General features: G+C 36.9%; 1 protein-coding gene across 2 annotated transcripts in view; it reads right to left on the reverse strand.

Moving 5' to 3' along the window:
* CTNNA3 (catenin alpha 3) overlaps positions 1-25,012 on the reverse strand; it is a 1,635,386-nt gene that overhangs the window by 598,452 nt on the left and 1,011,922 nt on the right. For both annotated transcript variants that reach the window (XM_029931758.1, XM_029931757.1), the window contains exon 10: positions 21,516-21,608. In XM_029931758.1, the coding sequence (XP_029787618.1) occupies positions 21,516-21,608 (93 nt within the window). The remainder of the gene's footprint in view (positions 1-21,515; positions 21,609-25,012) is intronic.

Raw genomic sequence — 25,012 nt, forward strand, 5'->3', positions numbered from 1 at the left:
GTCGGAGAATAATATCAATGTATTTATACAGAATAATAATTAAGGGTTTTATTTATTTAATTATTTAATATGGTCCATCAGTGCAATTAAATATCAGAAGGGAGAGAGATAATTTTAAATAAGAGCAGCTTGAAGGCAAATGAAAGATAATCAAATCCCAGAATCTTTAATGATGAAAAATACTTTGCTTGATCATGTTCGATGATTGCCTGTTTCTCTTTTTTCTCTGTTTATATAATTTTATTTATTTATTTATTTAATCGTTTATTGTCAAATTGGTTTCCATATAACACCCAGTGGATGATTGCCTGTTTATTGAGGCTGCCTATTCCACTGCTGAGCTATCTGACTTCAGGACAGTTTCTCTTTATATTGACCTGAAATATACTTCCCTTTAATTTCCATCCATCTGCCTGTCTTCAGCTTTCAGCTGCTCTAGCCCCTCCATGTGGCAGGATTTCAATACAAGTAATAATATTACCACTCAATATTCTGTCCTCATCCTGTTAACTATGATAAAGATATCATCCTGCTATGGTATCTTTGTCATTTTTTGGCTTATAATTTGTCAAAATCCTCTTAATATAATATCCAAAAATGACACAATACTCCAAATAAGTATTGGCTAGTGAAAGTACACTGGAAAAATTATTTTGCTTGATCTGGATGCTATATTGTACATGCAAAGTAGGCATCATTTGTACCTGTATCACCTTATCAGCTCATATTGAGATTTAGGGAGTTTTATTTGACCTTCCCTATGAACTGCAGTCAAGCAAATTCTGTAAGAACTTATAAATTTGAAGAACACATTTAATTTGAATGCAGATTTTATAGTTATTGCTGTTAAGTGTATCCTGTTGATTTTTAACTCATTCTTCTAGCTTAAGATATGGTGACTCATGACTACCATCCATATCATTAGCTTTTTCTTCCAGATTTGTGTTAACCATAGATTTAATAAATTAGATCCTGAGTTTTCAAGGGGCCCATACCATAATACTTCTTCACGGAGTTTCTGTGAGAATGCAAATAATATAATGTAAGGAAAATGGTTATTACAGCATTTAAGAAATAGTATATGTTCAATAAATGTTAGATCTTTTCATTTCTTTAAAATAAATATTTTAAAAAGACATGAATAAGGGCAGAACTTCCTTCAGGATAAAATTGATGTCCTTATTAAAAACCCTTGTGTTAACCGGCTGCAATTTTCCCCAATTACACTAACATTCAGTCTTCATTTTCTGTTTGAACACAAAGATATAATTAGAGACCTTGTCAAGTACATATTGGTAAAATATACCATTGAGTCAGAATATATAAAATAGGATGCATATGGAGGGTCAAAGGGATGGAATGAAATAAACGCAAGTAAGGTCTCTACATGGTTATTAACAAATTCCTAGTCACAGTAATAGAAAAGGTGGATTCAGAAGATGAAGGAATGGATAGATATTGTGAGAGGGATAAACACTGGGTAGTTAGGGCTGGCTTTTCAAGCAGGAAAGAGAGACCAGAATTGATACAGGAAGCAATAGCAACCATTGGATAACCTTACATCTGAGGTAGGAAGATATAAGAGGGAAACACCAAAGAGTCTCCACAAAGTAACTATCAGATAAATAAGGGAAGACTGACATAGACAAAAGCTATGGCAATAATGGAGGCTGGAAGTAACACATATCTAGATTAAAATAATGGTAATGGTAATGGAGCAGACTTACAAATTTGCTACTTATAAAAGATAAAGATAATCTGAAAGACAATTTTGAAGACAACATAATTAGGAAATATTTAAGGGGGAACACTTGAGAACTATGACAGAATAAAACAAATTTAGTTCTGTTAACTCTCAAACTGTGGACCTCAAGCCAGTAGCATCAGCATCAACTGAAAAGTTATTTAAAATGCAAATTCACAGACTCTACCCTAAACCTATTGAATTTACCGGTAATAATAAAGCAATAAAGGTTGGGAGCAGGCCCTGATTTATAGCATTTGGGGGTTTCTGATTTCTTTGGAATACATAATCCCATTAAGGCTAATTTCAAGCCACCAGTAAAATGGACTTGGTAAGAGATATACAAAATCAGCTGTCCAGGCACTACTAGGCCACTCAAACACATCCCTGTCCCAGATCCATCTGTAGAATGAATTGAATTATCTGGAAGACATGTCAGAACACAAGTGGGCCACAATTACAAGTTTCTAATTGACTAGGTTGAGGGAGGGGCCTAAATACTTTCATTTCTGGTGAGATCCCAGATGGTACTGAGACTGATACTGATGGTCTGAGGACAACCCTTTGAATATGACAGCTGCAAGGGTCCCCTTGGGCCACCTTATTCAGAAATGTAATGAACACACAGAAAGTCTATATTACTAATGTCCCACCAACTCAGATTTTGTATATGACATTTGTTTGTGACCAAAACCCAAAGAATAGTTCTCAGTCCTCACCTCAGTTAACTTCAAGCAGTTCCTGACATAGGTCTAACACCTCTTGAAAAACCTGTTCCCTAGTTTTCCACAGTCTCATGGGTTTCTTCTTGCTCTTCTGGCTATTTTTTTCTCAGTTGCTTTTTGTGGGTTTCTCCTTGTCTGCCATTAGCTGAATGTTGAAGTGCCCCATCATTCTAGCCTTCCTTCTTTCCTCTTCTGAAGGCTAAATTCTCCTTCTATATTATATCATCCTTTCCACTGGTATTAAACATCCTCTATATGTTGACAGTTTCCAATTCTGTTAAAACCTCTTCTCTGAACCTCACATCAGATAGCTCTTCTCCACCTGACATTTTTATTTATCTCATACATAATATTGCTTAAACAGAACTCATCCCGTCACAATAAAATCTCCCCAAATCTTTCTCAGTTCAGCAAATGACACCACTGTTTACTGTGATACCTAGAGCCTAACTCCCAAAATCCACCCCTGATTGTGCTGTTTTCTCACCTACTACATCCCTTAAACCTTATCACCAATACTTCTAAAACATTGTCTCAATCACCACTATAGGTGAAGCCATTATCATTGTTTCCTGGATAACTGTAACAACTTGCTCATTCATGATTTTTTCCACTCTTGTTCTCCTATAATCGATTCACCATACATTAGCCACTAACCTGATTAAATTCCCACAGCAGTACTACATTACCTACTTAGCATGGCCCTAGGTGATCTAGTCCCTGCCTTCTCCTCTCCCAGCCCTACACCTCTTCTCTCAAAACAGATTGAATTCATTCCTATCTGGGGGCTTTTGTACTTGCTCCTTCTTCCTGGAAAGCTATTCCTCCAGGATTTTTGCATGCCTTGTTCCTTCTTGCTATAAAACTATCAACTCAAATGTCACCTGGGTGGCTCAGTCAGTTAAACATCTGACTCTTGATCTTGGCTCAGGTCATGATCTCACAGTTTGAGTTAAAGTCCCACATCAGGCTCTGTGCTGATGGCATGGAGCCCACTTAGGTTCTGTCTCTCCTTCTCTCTACCCCTCCCTTGCTTGTAATTTCTCTCTCTCAAAAACAAAAAATAAACTTAAAAAAAATCAAATGTCATCTCTGCATCAAGGTATTTTTGGCCATAATCTCTTTCTATCTCATAATCTACCTGACTTTCCTCAGGGTAGTATGCAATATGGTGGATTGGAAAATCAGATTTCCCAGGCTTGAATTTAGCATCCTCGCTTCTTCTCTCTCTGACATGGCAAGTTATATGATTTTTTGGGGGGGGGGGCGGAGAGGACCACCTGTTTCCTCATCTTTAAAAATGTGCAAATAATATTACCTGTCACTTGGGTTTATCGTGAGGATTAGATGAGTTAATATATAAAAAGTATTTGGAAGCAGCCTCACATATACAAGAGCTACACAAGTGTTACCTATTATCCAAAAGTATCTTGTTTATTTATTTCATTTCATATTTATTATCTCCAGCTCTCATACAGAATGGAAGCTCCAAGAAGACAAGCACTTTAGCTATTGTGCTGGCTACAGTCTCCTCAACACCCAGAAAAGAAGCAAGTACTCAACTTATGTAGAATTAATGGGATGAATGGGTGACTCTTCTGTTAAGTTGTATAATTCCTCCCAAAAAACAGTCCCCAGGGTCTCCTGGGTGACCCAGTTATTTGAGCATCCAGCAACGTCTCAGGTCATGATCTCACGGTTCATGAGTTCAAGCCCCGCGTCAGGGTCTCCATTATCAGCACAGAGTCTGCTTCAGATCCTCTGTCTTCCTCTCTCTTTTTCCCTCTACCACTTCCATTCTCTCATACGCTCTCTCCCCAAAATAAATAAACATTTAAAAAAGTACCCAAGACACATACACTGTAACTTAAAAGCCATGCCTCCCAAGAAGATCTTTCTAGTAACTATTGTTATGAAAACTTTTTTTAAGAAACTATAAACTGCAACAAATGATCTCACCTCAGTTATACTTTTATTTATAACAGCTTTCAAATCTTTGTCTTTGCCTTTCATGATTTATAGTAAACAGCTGGCAAAAATGAGAATCATAATAATTATTTATTGGTAGTTGACAGTGTACTAAGCACAGAGAAATAGGAGTTTCAATAGGAAGATGGCTGTCATCTCTTTATTAACTTATCAACATCATTGTCTAGAGCCACTTTCCTCCCAGGTCACAGACACGTAGCTTAAGAAAACAACCATGAATTTTTCCTGGAATGCTGACAGGCAGTTTTGCACTCATAAGCTGTGATAAGTCCCTTAGATTTTTGCCTCCCTTCCTCTGGGCTTGCTCACATTACAATCTCCTTTCCCATATGCTCAGATTGGTATCAGACCTATCTGGAGACCAAAGACTCTTTCCTTAAAATGGTTCACCTCACCATTGTATTATCCACAAAATATCTCTTTCTACAAAATACTTCTTGGAAAATGAAATGATACTTTTGGCAGACTATGAGGGTTGTAGAGGAAAGGGAAAAAAAGAAACATCAATAGAAATCAAATATTCCACTGAAAAGTGGTTACAGGTCCTCTCTTCCCTTCCCTTCCCTCCCCTCCCCTTCCCTTCTCTCCCCTTCCCTTCCCTTCCCTCCCTTTCCTTTCCTTCTCTTCCCTTCCCTCCCCTCACCTTTTGTCTGTTTGTTTGTTTATTTGTTAGTGGGAAGGGGTGACTTCAGAATGTTTTAAAATATAAATATGAAGGTCTTAAAGCAAGCATTTTATAGTTTGCCACAGTTTCTTCCAGACTTATGCTTTGGATGTTTACATATTTAGGCAACTTCTCTGGCTCCCACATTCTACCAGCATCAATTAAATATCTTCAACATCCCCACCACAAATACTCAACAGCATTTATACATGAGGGACAATAGGTATACACTTCTTTGGGTGCCTATGTCACCTAGGAATGGAGCTAAACCTTTGGGAGATATTTATTATTTAATCGTTCATTTGTCAGATTAGAAAAATAATTTAAAATGACTCAACATAACAGGAAAACATACAAAGTTAGCATGGATACAGAGTAAGTAATAATAACAAAGTTGAAAGAAGAAGCAAATTTAATAAACACCAAGACTAATAGAGTTACTAAGATTAAACCTTAAATTTACTCTGAATTCACCTAGAATAAATACCTAAAGATAAGTACATGAAGGCACATAATTTTATTGTCTGATAAAAAAGACAATGTTCTCAAAAAGTATGTTTTGTTTCATTTTGTGATAAATTCTTTTAAAAATTAAGTATATTGCCATGGATCTTATGCAGGCAATTTTAATATATGGGAATATTTTTTAAGAAAATAGGACACACAGCTTGAAATACTTCAATATTATAAACAAACGTTCTCTCCAGCATCACCCACATATGGGTCAAAGGGCTCTGCTGCTATATTATCTTAAGTATATGCTTTCATACACACCCATCTACCTACCCATAGAAATGATCCTTTTATTTTATTTTTTTAAGTTTATTTATTTATTTTAGGAGAGAGAGAGAGAGAGAGAGTGCAAGTGCGGGAGAAGGGCACAAATAAAGAGAGAGAATCCCAAGCAGACTCCATGCTCAGTGCTGAGCTTGACACAAGGGTCGATCTCACTATCATGAGATCATGACCTGAGTGGAAATCAAGAATTGGACACTTAACCGACTGAGTCACCCAGGCACCATAATGATCCTCTTATTTTAAGCAAAAGTTTGACTATTACAATTTTAAAAACATTATACCAAAAATACATAATTAACAAACTGATTCACTATTTTTTACCCACCCTAATAAATAGCAAAGACATCAGTTGAGTGATTTTAGAGGGCAAGAAATATATTCCAGTGTCTTCTAGTTTTCTGTGTATTTACAAAACTCATTCAGCCTCTTTGGGGTCCAGTCTTACCGAGTGTGATAGTTTAAAGACATTACAAAGCTTCTTTTAATAATAAAGTGATACATAAATGTCCAATAATATTGCTATCTTTGTGAGTGAGGCAAAGCCTACATATCTGAAATAGTAAGTTCTAAGTACATAAGGGTCAAAAAGCATTATAAACTCAATGTCGAGGAGAAAGGCTCCTGGGAGATTTTCTTTATCACCTTTTGTACGGCAAGGAGAAATAGAAGAGAAAAAGCCTATGCCCTTTGTAGAATTATACAAATATGAGTAAATAAAACCGTGGCTCTTGAACTAATGCCTCCAAAATCAAGAAGAATATTAGTATCCAAATTCTAAAGAATTTATTTTTTGGTTTCTTAACCTTCGGCAACTCACTTAACATCTCTGAATTTCTTCTTATATATAAAAATAGTCTAATAATTCTCATGTTGCAAGACTGTTGCGAGATTTAAGTATAACCCTGCTAAAGCACTTGACATATCACAGATGCATGAGAGATGGCCAACTCTTCCTCCATGGACTTTGTTACCAAATACACACATGTGTTCCTTGCGCAGAATGTGTGTTCATGTTCAGATGATGTGCATATATTCAGAAGTAGATTCAGGACTTGAATGCAGCTTTCAAAGAGCAGGGATTGAAAAAACAAAGAAGTTATGTGTATTTGTGAGGTATTTAACTTACATTATCTTCCACTAGGAAAAGAAGAGAATTTTGTTGTGGCCTAAGTACAATGATTGATTTTCTTTAAAAGAGTAGGCCAAAACAAAGGTTAAATTTTCTTGTGAAACTATAAACTATGCAATGTCATATTGATACCTTGATACCTAACAACAAACACAAATTTTGATTCTCATAAATTCTCCAGCCTAGTTCATTCTATGTCATGGAGAAATGATTTTACAGCTTCTGGATCTCAACACAGTCCTGTTTCACTCTTCTTGGTCTGGTTTCCTCTGCACACTGCATTTTATACTGAGTACATGTGATAATGGTATGTCTGCTCAAATTATTCCTAAGTCTCCTTGTCCCATTCTCCCTATGTGACCCAAGTGATACAGTATTTTATTTTATTAAATACTGACAGCAAAGGCAGCTTTAGAACAGAAACTATAAGATTAAAACAAAATAACGATTGTTGGTCTATATCTATATATTTTTTACATTTATTCTTAAGAATATTCCATTACTCTTTTTTTATGTTTATTTATTTTCAGAACTGTCAGCACAGAACCTGACATGGGGCTGACATGTCATGAAGGGTGAGATCATGACCTGAGCCGAAGTCAGATGCTTAACTGACTAAGCTACCCAGGCACCCTCTCCACCATTGCTCTTTTATTTTATTTTTTTTTCAATATTTTATTGTCAAGTTGTTTTCCATACAACACCCAGTGCTCTTCCCCACAAGTGCCCTCCACCATCACCACCACCTCTTTCCCCCCTCCCCCTTCCCCTTCAACTCTCAGTTCATTTTCAGCACTCAATAGTCTCTCAAGTTTTGTATCCCTCTCTCTCACCATTGCTCTTTTAAAATTGATTCCCCGATCATTGCTCTACTAAGTTTATATTCCAAGAGACTGGGAGTCACCAGCCGGTTCCAAGCTTCTGTTTCAGTGTGAATCTGGAATTAGAATGCTCTCCCTTTGAAGAGAATGCCCCCTCTGAAACTAAATTGGAATATAAGGGTGAGCGGAAATGTCACTTACAACACATAAAATGAGAGCTCAGTGCTTTTAGTTAGACAACTATGATTGCAACCTTGGCCATAGCACAAGAACAGGATAAATGATTGCTTAGATTTGTATGAGGTGTTTTGGTCAGTGAGGTTGTTATGACAGGGTACAGAAGCTTTCAGGATTTCTGGTTATAGATATTTTTCGCTTAATCCTCAAGGCAAAGTTCTTAAGAGAAACAGTCATAGATGTTCTTCATTTGGTTAAATATCCTGGTACTGGTAGATATTTCATTTTAGACTCACATTTAAAATGACATTTACAGGAGAAACCTAATGGAGGAGCATGGGGAAGGGAAGAGGGAAAGAGAGTTGAGGAGAGAAAGGGACACAAAACCTGAGAGACTATTGAACACTGAAAATGAACTGAGGGTTGAAAGGGGAGGGGAGGAGGAAGGGAGGTGGTGGTGATGGAGGAGGGCATTTGTGGGGAAAAACATTGGGTGTTATATGGAAACCAATTTGACAATAAACTATTTTGTTAAAATGACATTTAAAAGTAATATGATGAACCAAATATTTTTCAGCACTAATAATACCTTCTGAATTGAAGTGATATCTAAAGTTTTAAGTCTCTCTCTATTTTCAATCCATGTGCTTAAGATTCATGTCTGTGTTAATCACCAGCAAATTCAGAGTATCTTATTTATTACTTATCAAAATCTGTGATAGGTCCTATTAATATTTAGATTCATGAGCCTGACCTAACTGAAAAAAGACAGACTTTAGAAAACACTGCTAAATAGCTTAAAAACTTGATGAACAGCGTAGATTCTGGAGATGAAAAGCAATACTGAAAAATAACTGGTACTAAAAGGTATAGTAGGATTCTGTGGTAAAAGTCTGCAAAGTGGGGTCCCCTGGTGTTTTTTTTTCTACAATTAAGCCCCACTCCCTCCTTCTCTAGAACACCACCAGAACCTCATTCGTTAAGATCATCACTGACTTCCTAATTTCTGACTCCACTGGATACTTACCAGTACCTCTCTGGAGCCTGTGGCGTTGCTCTCCACCAGGCTGACATGCTCCATTTGTTAGGCTTCCACCAACCCACACATTCCCGACTCTCCTCTTTCGTTGATGTTTGTTCTTTCCCATGTTCCTCTTCTCTCCTCGATGACTTTTCTTAAGGTTCTGCCCTTGACCCTTTTAATTTTCTCTTGCTCTTTAGCAAATGGGTCCTACTTGAAACTGTTCTAACCATCACCTCTATATGAATGGTCACCACATCTAGCTATTATATTGCAAGTTCTTGAACGTGTTTGCTATCATCTCAACTTGATTTTGAGAGTAACTTAAATATATTTAAAGCACTACCTTAATATTTCCGTACTGCTTTACATATATTAATTCTGTGCTCAGGTGACTCCTCTTTCATTGTATTTCCAGTTTCTTCTAATAGAACCACCATCTTTCCAGGTGCCAGACTAAACCCTCAAATTCGTCCTCTTTTGCCTCCATCAATTACTGTAAGCTAATGTGTTTTCAATTTCTAGTCAATGTATCTAGTCTATTTACAATTTGTCCCATCTTATAAAATTTTATTTCTATGTCCCTTATTCAAATTCTGACTTTTGTACATAATATTTTATAATCTTTTAACGGGTCCTGCCTATCACATTTTCCATTCAGCTGACACACACGTTTCCAGATTAGTTCTCTGGAAGCACAGCTGTGATAATGTCACACTTCTCCTCAAAACCTATGATGACTTGCCATCCTCTACCAAATTCTAAATCTAAATTCCTTCTCTTGGCAGTAAGGGCTAAGTCCTGTGTTTCAACTGGGCATCCAGTCTCTTCCTTTTCTGCAGCCCATGGCCTCCCATTTGTTCTCAAATGGGGCAGTTCTCCGAGGAGGAACCTGGAAATGTGTGGAGGCATTTTTGGTTATCACAGAGGCTGAGCTGGGAGGTGGTGGTTGTGTGTTTAGTGCCCTAGATTCCGAATTTTCTGGCATGTAGATCCCCACCATTGTGTCTCACACAACAAAGAATTATTCCACCCCAAATACCAAGAGCTTTCCTGTTATGAAATGATACAGCTTACACAAATTCGGTTAGTCACTTTTAAAATTTTCTTGCCTTTCCATCTCCTTTACCTAGAATGCCCTTTTCATATTTTCCCAAATGTCCAAATCGTGTTTATTGTTTAAGGCTTATGGAATATGTCACTTTTCTGAGAGCTCTCCCTGAATCCCTTAACTGACATGAATCTCTAACTTCCATGACATTTCAACCTGTTCCTCTTTAACACTACTTCATTTTTACCTGGATAATATATTTTCCCTTCTCATTGGGAACAATGTAAGCAAAGCTCCATCTTTGCCTCTATAACTAGAACATTGCCCAGGCTGCCACAGAGCATTTATGCTAACATGCTTACTATTACGGCACACGCCATGAGTATAAATGAGGGCTCCAGCATAGTCTCTCTGGTTTGTCATTAATTTGGAAATTCTTGCCTCAGACTGCATATTAAATCACACTTAGTCCTGGCTACTTACTTTTAAGTCATTATCTAATTTGTAACCTCACTTCCCCACTTGAATTTAATGTTTATGACTTCTTTTCCACAACTTCTCTCTTGTTCTAGGACACGATATCTAGATTTTCCTAGATAAAGCCCTTTCTTGACAAACCCAGACCTTATTCCTCAGAATTGCTCTAGCGAGTACCCCGTAAATCCCCACTTCCTGCCCCTGGTTCACCCTAGCCTCATGGGTTCTCCAAGTAGGTGGTCAACAAACATTTATCGAGGGAAGAGATCCTTGGAGTGAGTGAAAGGGAGGGTCTGAATGCACAGTTGGGACAGGATGCAGATCAATGGTAGTACAGTAACAGAGAGCTTAACTTCCAGCTTGGAAACACAGCTGTGTTCACAGCTGCACTCAAGCACAGGGTCCCCACATAAATATCATGGCGCCGCCAGGAAGAGACTGACCCTAGGCTTCCAGTCTGAAATCATCCTAGACAGTCTTGAGAATCAACCATCCAATCATAATCAGCTTCTTTAAAAAAATGATCACTTCATATTAGCCTTTTTGTAGTCTTAGATGACTTTTGGTTTCCAAAATCTTAGAGTATTTTTGCTATTCTCTTAAGATAAAAATAAATTAGGCATAATTGTAAAAGGCCTGTCTGTCACAACACTCATAGGTACACTCTGGGATTCTTAAAGAATATGATTATTTCAAATTGACTATTTGAGTCCTATATTTTTTAGTTGCAAACAAAACATCCATCATCATCATCTGTAGAAATGAAAGAAAACATATTTGCTTCCCCAGAGCACGATTCTGAGAAAATTAAGTGCTTTCAATTCATAGATCTCACAGCTCCTTGATCACAAGAACAAACAAAACTCCTATACAAAAACAGGATATATTTTTCCATATGAAAGAGATAGCCCCAAGGTGCCTGGTGGCTCAGTCCATTAAGAATCGGACTCTTGATTTTGGCTCAGGTCATGATCTCACAGTGTCGGTTCGGATCTTTCTTGCACTGGGCTGTGCTCTGACAGCACAGAGCCTGCTTGAGATCCTCCCCCCCCCCCCCCCCGCTCTCTCTCTCTCTCTCTCTCTCTCTCTCTCTCTGTCCCTCCCAGTTGTGTGCATGCAGACTGCAAGCTCTCTCTCTCTTTCTCAAAATAAATAGATAAACTTAAATAAAAAAGACATAGCCCCATAGTGTGTGTACTAAAGAGTGTGTACTGAAGTGTGTACTAAATACAGTAACACATTATAACTTAATCAGAACTAGCTGCTATTACAACAAAACAGTCTTGTCCATACAGAGAGAGATAAGGTTAGTTACTTAAAATGACTTGTACTTCAGGGAGACAGTGTCATATGGGGACCTTTTATCACTTTGTTTATTTATTTATTTATTTATTGGTGGGAGAATCATTTTTTATTTATTTTTTTACACAATTTATTTTTTTAACATATGCAATTATTAGCTTATGGGCAAGTAATAAATTGTATCATGTATCTTGAATGTATCATAGATAAGCTGCTATATTACAATTGCCACTTCAGATATCTGTGAAATTAGGTGATTAACTAGTTGGTACCTAACCTTCTAATTTCTGCATAAGTCTAATTACATGAAATAGAAGTGGGGGTTTTGATTTTTTACTTTGCTTTTCTGTTTGGAGTATCATTGTAACTACTGTATTGTAAATATCACTTTGTTTAGAAACGGAGAGTTTCTAAACCTCCCAGAGAACAAAAAGGATGAAGAATAGTGCTGCTTTTTGGTGTCCATCTCCCAATGTCTACAACACAAAATAAGTTTGTGCAGATGTAATCATTCACTTCACAAAAATTTACTAAGCGCCTACTGCATGTCAGGCATTATTTTTAGGAAAACTCAGTGGACCTGAAATTCTTACCCTTGTAGGTTGTATTTTTCCATGTTTTAATATGAATACAGATCATGTCAAGAGCACACTCTCCCCAGGTAACTTGTTCTTTTTATACTTCCCAAGCTTCTGTGTCTGAGGCAAACTTGACTTTAACACACTCAATATACAACCCTTTTATAAAGTAACTACAGATTTACAATAAGTAAACTATGAAAATATATCCCTAAGCACATCACTGAAAATATACTAGATATATTTGCAAGCAGTTTTAGCTCTGTCAAGTCATCACATAGGATAATCGTATTTGGTGAGAGGCATAAACAGAAGATATAACAAAGCTATATTTGATATTGGTTCAGATATGACATTGATTAGAAAACTTATCTTGATTTTGGAAAATCTAAGCACTTGTGAGAGTCTGCCTACTTGAATGTGAGTGTACTCACCATAGGGAAAATACCCTAGGTTTTCACCATATTTTTATTAATTAAAGAATCTCATTTATAAGAAGAACACTTAAGACATCCAATACTTCTTCCACCCCAATTTGAAATTCTACTTTTAACATCTTTGACAAGGCACAGTCTTTTTGGCTTTTGCTTAAATATATCTGGTGATTAGGTAATAGTTCACTGCACTTAAAACAATTCATTCTTCTTCTGCTTAGCCCCTAAACTGCAGGGCCTGAATCCAACATGGAAATTTAGATATGGGCAGCCCCAGGTCAACTAAGGATCATAATCATATTAAAGCCGTAATCTGGCCCCCGTGTCATGCTGCTGACATATAGTTCAGTCACCTAAATTAGTAGTTTTAGTTTTCTGGATTTTTCAGACTACAAATATTTTTGAAAGTGGGGAAAGGGATGTAACTGACATGAGGTTGAGAAAATTTTATTTTTCCAAGTGAAGAATTACCATATAAAAATATTATCTACTTCCATTATTATTTCATAAGTCAAAGGCTTTTGATGAATATCAAACAAGCAAGAAGTACATCAATTTCTCATACAAAGTTGAAAAAATTTTACTTTATGAAAAAAGCTAACTATTACTGACCTAATTTCAGGACAGACCATGAAAACACTTTCATGGACCAGTGTTTGAACTCATTGAACTAGATAACAAATGTCCCTCTCAATTCCTGATGTTCGAGGTGCTTTTGATAAGCAATGTTTTTCCTATCCACCTGTGTACATATTTAACCTAAGGTCCTGACTTTATATTTACCCTTGTTAAATTTTAGTTTATGAGGTTTCAAACATGAGTCCAAATTACCAACATATTGAATTCTATCTTTCTCCTTTCTGTGCTTTATGCAAATTTAAAATGTTTATTTTAGAATATCCCTCCATGTCACTTGTTGAAATAGAATAACCAATAAGTCATAGAGACTAGCCTTATCCTTCCAACAGGTTGAGTTCAAGCAGCTATACTACTTCAGAAATACTATCATTCAGGCCACATTTCTCTGCCTTATATAAAAAATCTATTAGAGGATCTAAGAATTGGGCATTAAAAGTCTTGTAGGTGAACTTCTCACCCAAGGCTTACACTCCTTTTATAATAGCTTAGTCAAATGGTCACTCTCCATGTATTTGAATGTCTGTGTCATCGAGAAAGTCCAAATTCCTCCCTCTCAACAAAGTCCAGTTCCTTTCAAGATAACACTGTGAGAGAGCATCTCTCATTTTGTGTTTGAAAGAAAGCTTTTATCTCTGTAGCTCCTACTCCCAGGCTGTAGCTCTGTCCCTCCAGGATCTTCAGAACAAGTCTTTTGCATCATAGCTCTTTAAAGATCTGATGGCATGGATTTCAAAGTCTTCTTACCTTTACCTTGCTATAATACCCTGTTGTTGTTATGAGTTTTTCATATGGCATAGCTTCAAGTCGTGTTACTCTTTAGATTCTCTGCTAAATATGTAATGGACAAAACATTATCATTGTAGCCCTTCAGGCACACTGAGAGCCAGGATGAGCCAACTCCCTGAAACTTGCATGAACTCAATAACTTCTAACAAACAGGAATTAAATATACCCCATCAGCACCTCCTGACCCTCAAGAGGGTCTCAGCCTGACTCTGATTGATTGCTGATCAATCTAGCAATATTTTTAATTGGTTGGGTTTTATTTAGAAATTAATAAAATACTTATTCCTGCTGAAGAGTTGGAAAAGAAATAAAATGGACTATAAAACTGTCCTCTTCGTGCCTTGGCCCCAGTCTCACTTTCTGGAAGTAACTACTATTAACATTCTCATGAAACATTTTTGAAAACTTTTCTATGACTACACAAACATATGGCTCAAACTATCTTTTTTTCTCCACATAAATGGGACAATATACATACTCATTTGAAATTTGTCTTTTTCACTTATCTTGGGTATTGTCCATACCAAAACCTATATGCAGCCGACTTACTGCTTTAAACAGCTTTAAACATTCTCTGCTCACAGACATCAGGTTGGTTCCAGCTTTTGCCATTGCAAGTCAAGCTGCAGAAAAACCTTACTCGTGGACTTTTATGCATGTGCACATATAGAGCACATCATAAATTGCTGGAAGTCTAATTAGTGGACCTAAATGTATGTGCATGTTTTATTTCAATAGGTTTTCAAAAGTGGAACTTACACAGACGGGGAACTTACACACACACACTCACAATTGAGGTGCACACCAGAACTACTAATTCTGAATTTCAAGATGTACTGTATTAAAATATATACAGTTTAGAAAATAATTTTGAGTGACAGAGAAGGTTGAAAATGAGTTTTAGAACTTATTCTTTTTTTTTAAATTTCTTTAACGTTTATTTATTTTCCAGAGAGAGAAAGAGAGCACACAAGCACCAGTGAGGGAGAGGCAGAGAGAGGGAGATAGAGGATCTGAAGCAAGTGAGCACAGGGCTCAGTGTGGGGCTCAAACTCACAAACTGTGGGATCATGGCCTGAGCTGAAATCAAGAGTTGGCCACTTAACTGACTGAGCCACCCAGTCACCCCAGTTTTAGAACTTATTTGTTGATGAAAAGATGCTAAATCATATTAGTTTTTTTCTGATAGCTATATTGCACTGTTGATTCACATTAAATTACAATCAATTAAAATCTCTAAGCCTTTTGGAGGCTACATTTTTGCTAAAGTATAACTCTTCCATTTTCTATTTTGCAATTTGTTTTATAGTGTTCTGTATATATGATTTAATATTTATATCTATTATATTTCATCTGGATACTGAGATTTAGCCCATATTCTGGAAATCCAAATTCATGACTAGATTCTATATATGACCTTTATTCTCTTATTTTTAACTGAAAATTTTAAGAATTTAAAATTTTAATAAATTTTAAGATATATATTATTTTATAGTCTTATCCAAATCATTAGGAAAGCACTGAAATGAACTATATCAAGAGCAGATCGCTGTAACCCACTAGTACAGATCCAACCATTGGTTCCCAACTATACATTAATCACTTATTTTAAGGATTATTGTTGTCATGAGCTATAACTCTAGCTATATTATACTTTTTTTTTCATGTTGTCAAAAAGAAGACACATCTTCTTAGGAGAAGTATCATAAAAGGTGTTGCCAAAAGCCTTGCTGCCCTCTGTAAATATAGAATGATCGTATAGCTACACATCTATGCCGTATTTCTGCTAAGAACAGGGGATATACGTAGTGAATAAGGAAGGCTAAATCATTGCCTTCGTGAACTTTATGTTTCAGTGTAGAAAATGTATGATAAAAGTAACAAAATAGCATAAAATGTATTTTCAACTTGTGATGGAGACTCTAAAGGAAATAAATACGGTGATATAATGGGCTATAGCTGGATAAACGATTTAGGGAGATTGATCTCTGAGAAGATGATATATGAGGTGAACATAAACTGAACATAACAGGAGTGGGCCTCATGAGAAAAACGGCACTGGGAAGTTACCAAATGCAAACTCCCTCTGATGGGAAGAAATTTATTGTGTTCTAGAAACAGAAAGGCCAATATGCAGAGATCTGATGAGTGAGAAGGGAAACAATCCAGGCTGGGGCTGGAAGGTAGGCAGTAGGAAGCTCATAAAAGTCGGAATAAGCCATAAAAATGTTTGCATTTACTGTAAAAGCTAAAGAAAGAATTGCTAGGATAAACATCTTTAAAATTTACTTTGGTTTTTAGGTAGAAAGTAGGGTAAAGAGATATAAGCATGGAAACTGTATGGGACAGTATTTCTGTGGTTCAAGACAGAGGTGATGGCAGCAAAGGCTGGGATGCTGACAGACAAGCTGGAGAAACGAATATAGATTCAAGATACATAGTTTTGGTAAAATTGCTAGGACTCGTTAATGGATTCAATAGGAGAAACAGCCTTCAGATATCACTAGGATATCAACGTCACAAGGACAAAGATTTTCATCTGCTTGTTTTCTTTGCTATTTACCTTACAGGTACATGAAGAATACCTACTACATAGTATATGTTCAATAAATATTTACTGAATGAAGAGAAATTCCATTTTTTCCCCCCAGAGCAACTAGGTGAATTAATAGAAATCAGTAAGACTGGAGAAGTAGCAGAACGAAATGGGGAGGGAAAAATCAGGAATTCCATTTTGGCTATTTTAAGTGTATTCCACACATCAGAGTGGAAATGTCATGGCTATCCTAAATCCGAGTGTGGCCTTTAGGGGAGAGATCTGGCTTGGAGAGAAAAGTTTGGAAGCCATCAGCATGTAGTCATAGAATTTGTTGAAATAAATTTTTTTTAATGTTGTATTTATTTTTGATACAGACAGAGACAGAGCATGAGAGGAGGAGGGGCAGAGAGAGAAGGAGACACAGAACCGGAAGCAGGCTCTAGGCTCTGAGCTAGCTGTCAGCACAGAGCCTGATGCGGGGTTTGAACCCACGAATGTGAGATCTGACCTGAGCCGAAGTCAGAGGCTTAACCAACTGAGCCACCCAGGTGCTCCTGGATCCTGGTTCTTTGGTTGTAAGAAGTGTCCATCCTAATGGACGGTGCTGACGGAGAAGCTGGGTGTGTGATACATGGGAGCTCCCTGTATCATTTTTGCGAGAGTTCTGTAAATGTAAAACTGTCTAGGAGAAAGTTTATGGAAAAAGAGACAGAGTGAGAGAGAGAGAAAGAGAAGAGACCGAGCAGCTTGGCTCTCCCCTGGCCAAAGCACCGCGGGCGGGATGAGCAGCAGTGAGAGTGGAGAGGATGGGGAGGCGGGCGGAGCAGGCAGCTGCTTTATTCCAGAGCAAGACACCACAGCCGCACCCCTGCTCCCCCCACCACGCCCCCCTGCCACTGGGAACCTTGGGCACAGGTGAGCTGGGCAGCTACAGGCCTCCAGACAAAGCAGAGGGAAGTCTGAGTGTGTTCCTTCCCGGCCTGGAGGGCCGGGCCGGGCCACCACTGCTGGGGTGTGGCTCCCTGGCGTCCAGGGCACAGGGAGTGAGGAGCTCAGGGGCCTCTGAAGTCGAGGTGAGGCAGGGGAGTGAAGAGGCCTGAAGGACATTATTTAAAAAATTGCTTATGGAGATACATAAAACATTTAAAATAAGCATTTATTAATAAAATATTTATTAATGGAAAAATCCAATATCTCAAAGAGCCATTATTCCTAAAATAATCTAAAATTCAAGACATTTTAACAATTTCAATAAAAATTCTAATGTATTTTTATGGAACATGACAAGTCGATCCTGAGTGTTATATCAACAAGCAAAAAAGAAGAAAAGCAATAATTAAAAACAAAACACCACCAATTACAACAAGAAAAATGAGGTGAGCCAAACTGCCTAGAGATATCAGATTTAGTATAAAAACATAATTAAGATACTGTAGTACTATTGCAGGGATAAAGAAATAGGCCAGTGGAAAAGAATAGAGAGCCCAGAAGCTTGTATGCTTTGAAATATAAATTATACACATTTGATATATATTTATTACACATATATAATGCATTATATAAAATATGTATACATATGCAAGTATTATAAATATGTATAGTAGATACATATGTGTATACAAATATATATAAAACAACAGAAATGTTTTTAAAAGTGTGTGTGTGTGTGTGAGAGAGATAAACAATAATAACATTTCACATTAATTGGGAAAGGATCAACTATTCAATACATGAGAGTGGCCCAATGGTTAGACATAAAAATAAATGTTAGATGAAGTAAAGATGTAAATGTTAAATAATAATACTTCTGCCTTTTTAAATAGTTTATTATCAAACTGGTTTCCATATAACACCCAGTACTCTTCCCCACAAGTGCCCCTCTTCGTTACCACTACCTCCCTCCCCCCTCCCCCTTCAACCCTCGGTTCATAGTCGGTTCATAGTCAGTATTCAATAGTCTCTCAGGTTTTGCGTCCCTCTCTTTCCCCAACTCTCTTTCCCCCTTCCACTCCCCATAGTCCTCCATTAGGTTTCTCCTGTTAGACCTGTGAGTGCAAACATATGGTATCTGTCCTCCACCTGACTTATTTCGCTTAGCATGACACCCTCGAAGTCCATCCACCTTGCTACAAATGGCCAGATTTCACTCTTTCTCATTGTCATGTAGTACTCCATTGTGTATATATACCACATCTTCTTGATCCACTCATCAGGTGATGGACATTTAGGCTCTTTCCATGATTTGGCTATTGTTGACATTGCTGCTATGAACATTGGGGTACATGTGCCCCTATGTGTCAGCACTTCTGTATCCCTTGGATAAATCCCTAGCAGTGCTATTGCTGGGTTATAGGGGAGTTCTATTGATAGTTTATAGTTTTCACATTTTCTTTTAAAAAGGCAGAGGAGAGGCACCTCCTCTATATAACATTTTTGTTGAGAGAATTCGTTGACAAGGTACAAATTAATGAGCCATGATACAGGGTAGGTGTTCAATAAATATCTATTGAAGGAATTAAAAGATGGATCATTAATGTTCTTGAAATCGTCTATGATTAAAATATTATTTTAAAAGTTAAAAGATGTAGTCAACAGAGGATACTTTTAACAAATCTAAGCAATGCAATAAAAAAGAAAAAGACAACTGAACTAAAAATTAGCAAAAGATTTAGGCAATTCCAGAATTAGAAAGCCAAATGGTTAACAAACATTTGAAAAAATGTTTTCTTTAGTAATCAAAAAATTATGTTAAAACCAATGAGATATGGTTAATACTCTTCAGATTCAAAAGATATTTTTTTTAAAGTGTATTTATCTTGAGAAAGAGAGAGGTGTGTGTGTGTGTGGGTGAATGGAGAGGGGCAATGAGAGAGGAGACAGAGGATTCGAGGCACTGTTAGCTCAGAGCCCACCATTGGGTTTTGAACTCACAAACTGAAATCATGACCTGAGACTAAATCCAGAGTTGGATGCTTAACCGACTGAGCCACCCAGATGCTCCAAGACAATTTAAAAAGTGACACCATCTTGTTGGCACCCGGGATTCGGGATTTGCACGTCTGGCCATTTGTAGGAAAGTGGATGGACCTCGAGGGTGTCATCCTAAGTGAAGTAAGTCAGGCAGAGAAGGATACATACCATATGTTTGCACTCATAGGTCTAACAGGAAAACAGAAGAAACCTAATGGAGGACCAGGGGGAGGGGAAGAGGGAAAGAGAGTTGGGGAGAGAGAGGGATGCAAAACTTGAGAAACTATTGAATACTGAAAACGAACTGAGGGTTGAAGGGGAAAGGGGAGGGGAGAAAAGAGGTGGTGGTGATGGAGGAGGGCACTTGTGGGGAAGAACACTGGGTGTTATATGGAAACCAATGTGACAATAAACTATTTAAAAAATAACAATTACAAAAAATACATCACTTTTTATATAAAAAAATAAATAAAATAAAATAAAAAGTGGCACCATCAAGTGTAATCCACAAGGTGGAGAAATGAGAACTCTCCTCGACTGCTAAAGAAAATAGAAATGATTCAGTCACTTTAGGGACCCGGCTGCACTATCTGGTTCCTTGTGAGATCTCAGAGGAAACTGACATCAGTTGAGAGATCTCAGTTGCAGGTCCTCTGAACACCATTTCTCCAGACAGTTTTTATTTGTTAATCAACATTAAATCCAAAGAAGGAGTCTCTTTTGCTTTTGCTCACTATTCTTAGAGATGAAATTGTCAGCAAGGCAAATGAAGAATTCAACACATACTCTACTTTTAGAAAAATGAGCATCTCATCAGATATCCAGACTTGCAATCTCTAATCATTGTTATGGTTCACATATTTATAATATTTGTGATTTCTATTAGAAAGTAATTATCTGTATTACCTCTTGATTATTCTAAGACACAGTATTTAAGATTACCCTTAGATGTGTCCTGATTCATGGTTAAAAGCATTAGTCCTAGAAATAATTCCACAATAATGTGTTCCTTTGCAGATAAACAAAAAAAATCAAAAACTTCTGAATTGCAGACAAGAAAAAATTTCTTGGCTTTTTTCAAACTCATGTCTTCTTTGGATAAAAGAGGAAAAAATGCTTTTCCTTTCTTTTAAAAAATACAAATTTTATTTCAATGTTTATTTTTGAGACAGCGAGAGACAGAGCAGGAGCGGGTAGAGGCAGAGAGAGAGGGAGACACAGAATCTAAAGCCAGCTTTGGGCACTGAGCTCTCAGCACAGAGCCTGATGTGGGGCTGAACTCATATACCACGAGATCATGACCTGAGCTGAAGTTGGATGCTCAACCAACTGAGACACCCAGGTGTCCCAAAAGGTATTCCTTTCATACTATGATATTTCAAAATAAATAACAACTACCAGTAAAATTGTTGGACAAAGTCCTACTTTGATTTCACACTATACTTTTCTCTCACAAGATTCTGATATGGTCCCTTAGGGAATGTTGCAAGAACCAGGTGCTAAGTAAAGAACTAGGTACTTAGTAAAGAATAGACCATGACCTTAGGACAAGTTATCTTCTGTGTTTAAAATAAATATTTTAATATGTTTTCATATATGTAAAGGTCTGAAGCATTATATATAATTTTTATACTTAATGTAATGAAAAAGACAGCAACTTAGTTACCATACCTGTGGACACAAGGTTTCCAGGTGATTGGCTGCAATTTTGACAATTTTAATCCCGTCTTCATTTGTCGACATGGAACAAGCAAGATTTGCCACCTTAAATACAATCCAAAATAATGGAAATTATTTCAGCTTATAAAGAAATGCAGGAACGTTTGCTAACCTAAGTAAGTTAGAGCAGTGATATCCAGTCGCACTCTCCTAAATGTCACTGCTCTCTGTTTTATGGAAGTATTCAGAGAATCTATTAAAACAATTAACAGCAAAGGACTCTAGAAAATTGTTTAAAACAAAAAGGAAGACAGATGATTGAATCAGTTGATTCTATTCAGTCTCTTGGTATTGACATCTAACCCATAATAAGATGTTAACTGTTACAATTTCCTGTAGGACTGAAAAAGAAGTGTATCTATGGATTGAATGCTAATAGGTTCTTGGAATCCCATATGACTATGGTTTATTTTAGCTTTGTAATTGTTTTATTATTTTTTTATCCCCCTGCAGTCTATTATGCATACTTCAGTTGCTTTAAGCATGACTATATCTTTACTCATGTTTTATTCAGCATCAGATATATTACAAAGCTGGACAAATACAAGATAATTAAATTCTCTTCCTGTTCTTGATTTTCTACTAAAACTTCATGGGTACTGTTTGACGTTCAAGCAGTCAATTCGATTCAAGCATTAGTAACACCTAAATTCCTTTATACATTATTGCTTTTGAAAGATTCACTCTTTTCCAGTGAAATAATCACCTTTACATCCTTTACCTAAGTCCAATATTTACAGATACTTTCTTTATACCATGAAAGAGCCATGAAAAGAGCACAGGATTCTTTTCCTTTGCTTTGACCCTTCTATTTGTTCTTCTTGCTAGCAGGTGAATGAGCGTGCACAGAGGCAGTGTTCCCTCTGATCTACAAGATATGTCACTGTCTTCATCACTGCAAGGAAACAGCCTTTTAAAAAATCATTTTCTAACTTTCCTAACGTCTCTGTTGGTTACCATATACTTCAAAACATTACAGGTTTTATTACTCCAATCCAAAATGAATTCGGTTGCAGAGAAAGCACACATTAGCTCAAGCAATGGAAGCAGACAAAAAACATACCCTTGGATCACGATTGTAGGGCACCACAAAATGCAACTTCAGTGGATTTACAGTCTCCTTTTTTATAGCATTATTTTTAATATGTGAATAGTGAAACCATTCCTTGATTTGCATTTACATATAAGGAAATAACAGCCATACATTATTTAACTGGGGAATGGCATTGTTCACTTTATTAATGTACATGAAAGTGGCTTATTTGAAAAGGGCTTTTGTTGGCTTGAAGGTCACAATGCTTCAACTTTCAAATCTGACACACAATTAGCACATTTGTGAATTATTTGAAAAGGGCAGTAGTTTCTGTGCCTCTCTCCTCCACCCTCAAGCCCCACTCACAGAGAGTGAGATTCAGGAATCTAATCATATTGCCATGTCTTATAATAATTTGCACTGCACTGAAGAAAATCTCTATCTGTAAATTTGACGACTGTTTGTTTTAAGTAACATTTTTTAAAAAAATACAAATTATTGGCTCAATCATTCAGTCAAATCAGATAAATTCTCATCAATCTAAAGTTTAAAAATTATAAAAACATGCCCCATATACTCTTTTCCTTTATTTTTAAATGTATCATCTTTCTCTTTTTCCCTTTTTTTAAGTTTATTTATTTATTTTTGAGAGAGAGGATAGTGGAGGGGCAAAGAGACAGAGTCAGACAGAATCCCAAGCAGACTCCACACTCAGTGTGAAGCTGATTCAGGGCTTGATCCCAAGACCACAAGATCACCGTCAAGTCAGATGCTTAACCAACTGAGCCATCCAGGCGCCTCTCTTTTTTTCCCTTTTAAAAGCAGACATCCTTGTGCTGGAAATTTGCTAGTCATCATGTTTATTGTAATCCAGTTAAGTGACTAACAATATGGAAATGATGCTAAACACAAAATTTCTGTTTATATTAGAGAACTTAAGTTTTACAAACTCTCAATTGAAAAACAGTACAACTGGGGCACCTGGGTGGCTCAGTCAGTTAATCGGTGACTTGGGCCCAGGTCATGTTATCGTGGTTTGTGAGTTCGAGCCCCGCATCAGGCTCTGGGCTGACAGCTTGGAGCATGGAGCCTGCTTTGGATTCTGTGTCTCCCTCTCTCTCTGACCTCCCCTGCTCACACTCTGTTTCTCAAAAATAAATACAAGTTTTAAAAAATTTTAAAAAGAAAAAGAAAATACAGTATGTCTAAGTGTTTTCTACTCAATTAATGATCATCTTAACACTCTGTTTTTCTTTATGCAGACATACCTGAAATTCTCCTTACCAGAACTGTTTTATGTCAGTAAATTTTCTAAATAATCAAGTACTCTTTCCAAATTAAGGCAAGTGGAATTTTAGTGACATTTTATACAAATTTGAATTTCTAAGATAGCTAGTCATTGTGACAAAACAAAACAAAAGTTAAGTGATAGAAATAAAATCTCTTTATGTTTCTAATCTGAGTGACTTGCAACATATTTTCCAAAGCCACATCAATGTGTAAATGAAAGTCAAATTTCTTCTAAGAATATTCCTAAATTCTGTGGGGCTTTTTAGGAAGCCAGTTATGTTTCTAAGCACAGCACGAAAGCAACTCCTTACTAATCAAAGAAAACAGCATGCAAATAAAATATTTTGTATAGTAGCTTGAGATATTTGGACATCTGACATCTTTGGTACATCTAATCTTGACAACGTTTCAAAGTCTGTGTAAAGCTTCATTATTCAAGAGATCTTTGTGGAAAGTTTCTGCCCACTAAGGGAAATGAGGACATAGGGAGATTTTAGAGACAAATATATCTGGGTTTGAACCTGATTTCCACAACTAATAAGCATTTGACCATGGGCAAAATGTTAACTTCTCTAAGCAGATTTGTAACCTGAAAAATGGGTATGATAATACTTATAGCACTGGAGTGTTTTGAGGATTAAATGAGAGAAGGTGAGGGGATGTCTGATAGCACTAGGTGGGCTTGACCATGTATGAATTTCCTTCCCTTTCACCCATCTCCACCAGTGGAGGGTGGGAAAGAATAGTCACTCTCAAGAGATTTTACAAAACGAAAACCCTAAGAGCCTAAATAAATCTGACAACATTTTTAATCTGAGAGCCACAAACTAAAGCATTTTCAGGACTCACGCAATAAATACAAATATAGAGCCTTGATGTAACTCAGTGGTTGGGTGGGTTTGTAGGTCTCCAGGAATAGGTAGGTGTGTATGCCCTCCCTAAAGGCATTAGAATCATGAAAATGTGATGGAATTAAACAAAAAACAAAAATAAGCAAAAACAACAACACACCCCACCACCAACAGTAACAACACTGCCTTCATCAAACTAAGTCCCTTGGTTTAAGTTCATAGGTCAACAGCTTGTGAATTCTAATCCCATTCTCTAATCCTCTACTGCATAGAGA

Source organism: Suricata suricatta, chromosome 2, assembly GCF_006229205.1.
Source record: "Suricata suricatta isolate VVHF042 chromosome 2, meerkat_22Aug2017_6uvM2_HiC, whole genome shotgun sequence".
Taxonomy (NCBI): Eukaryota; Metazoa; Chordata; class Mammalia; order Carnivora; family Herpestidae; genus Suricata; species Suricata suricatta.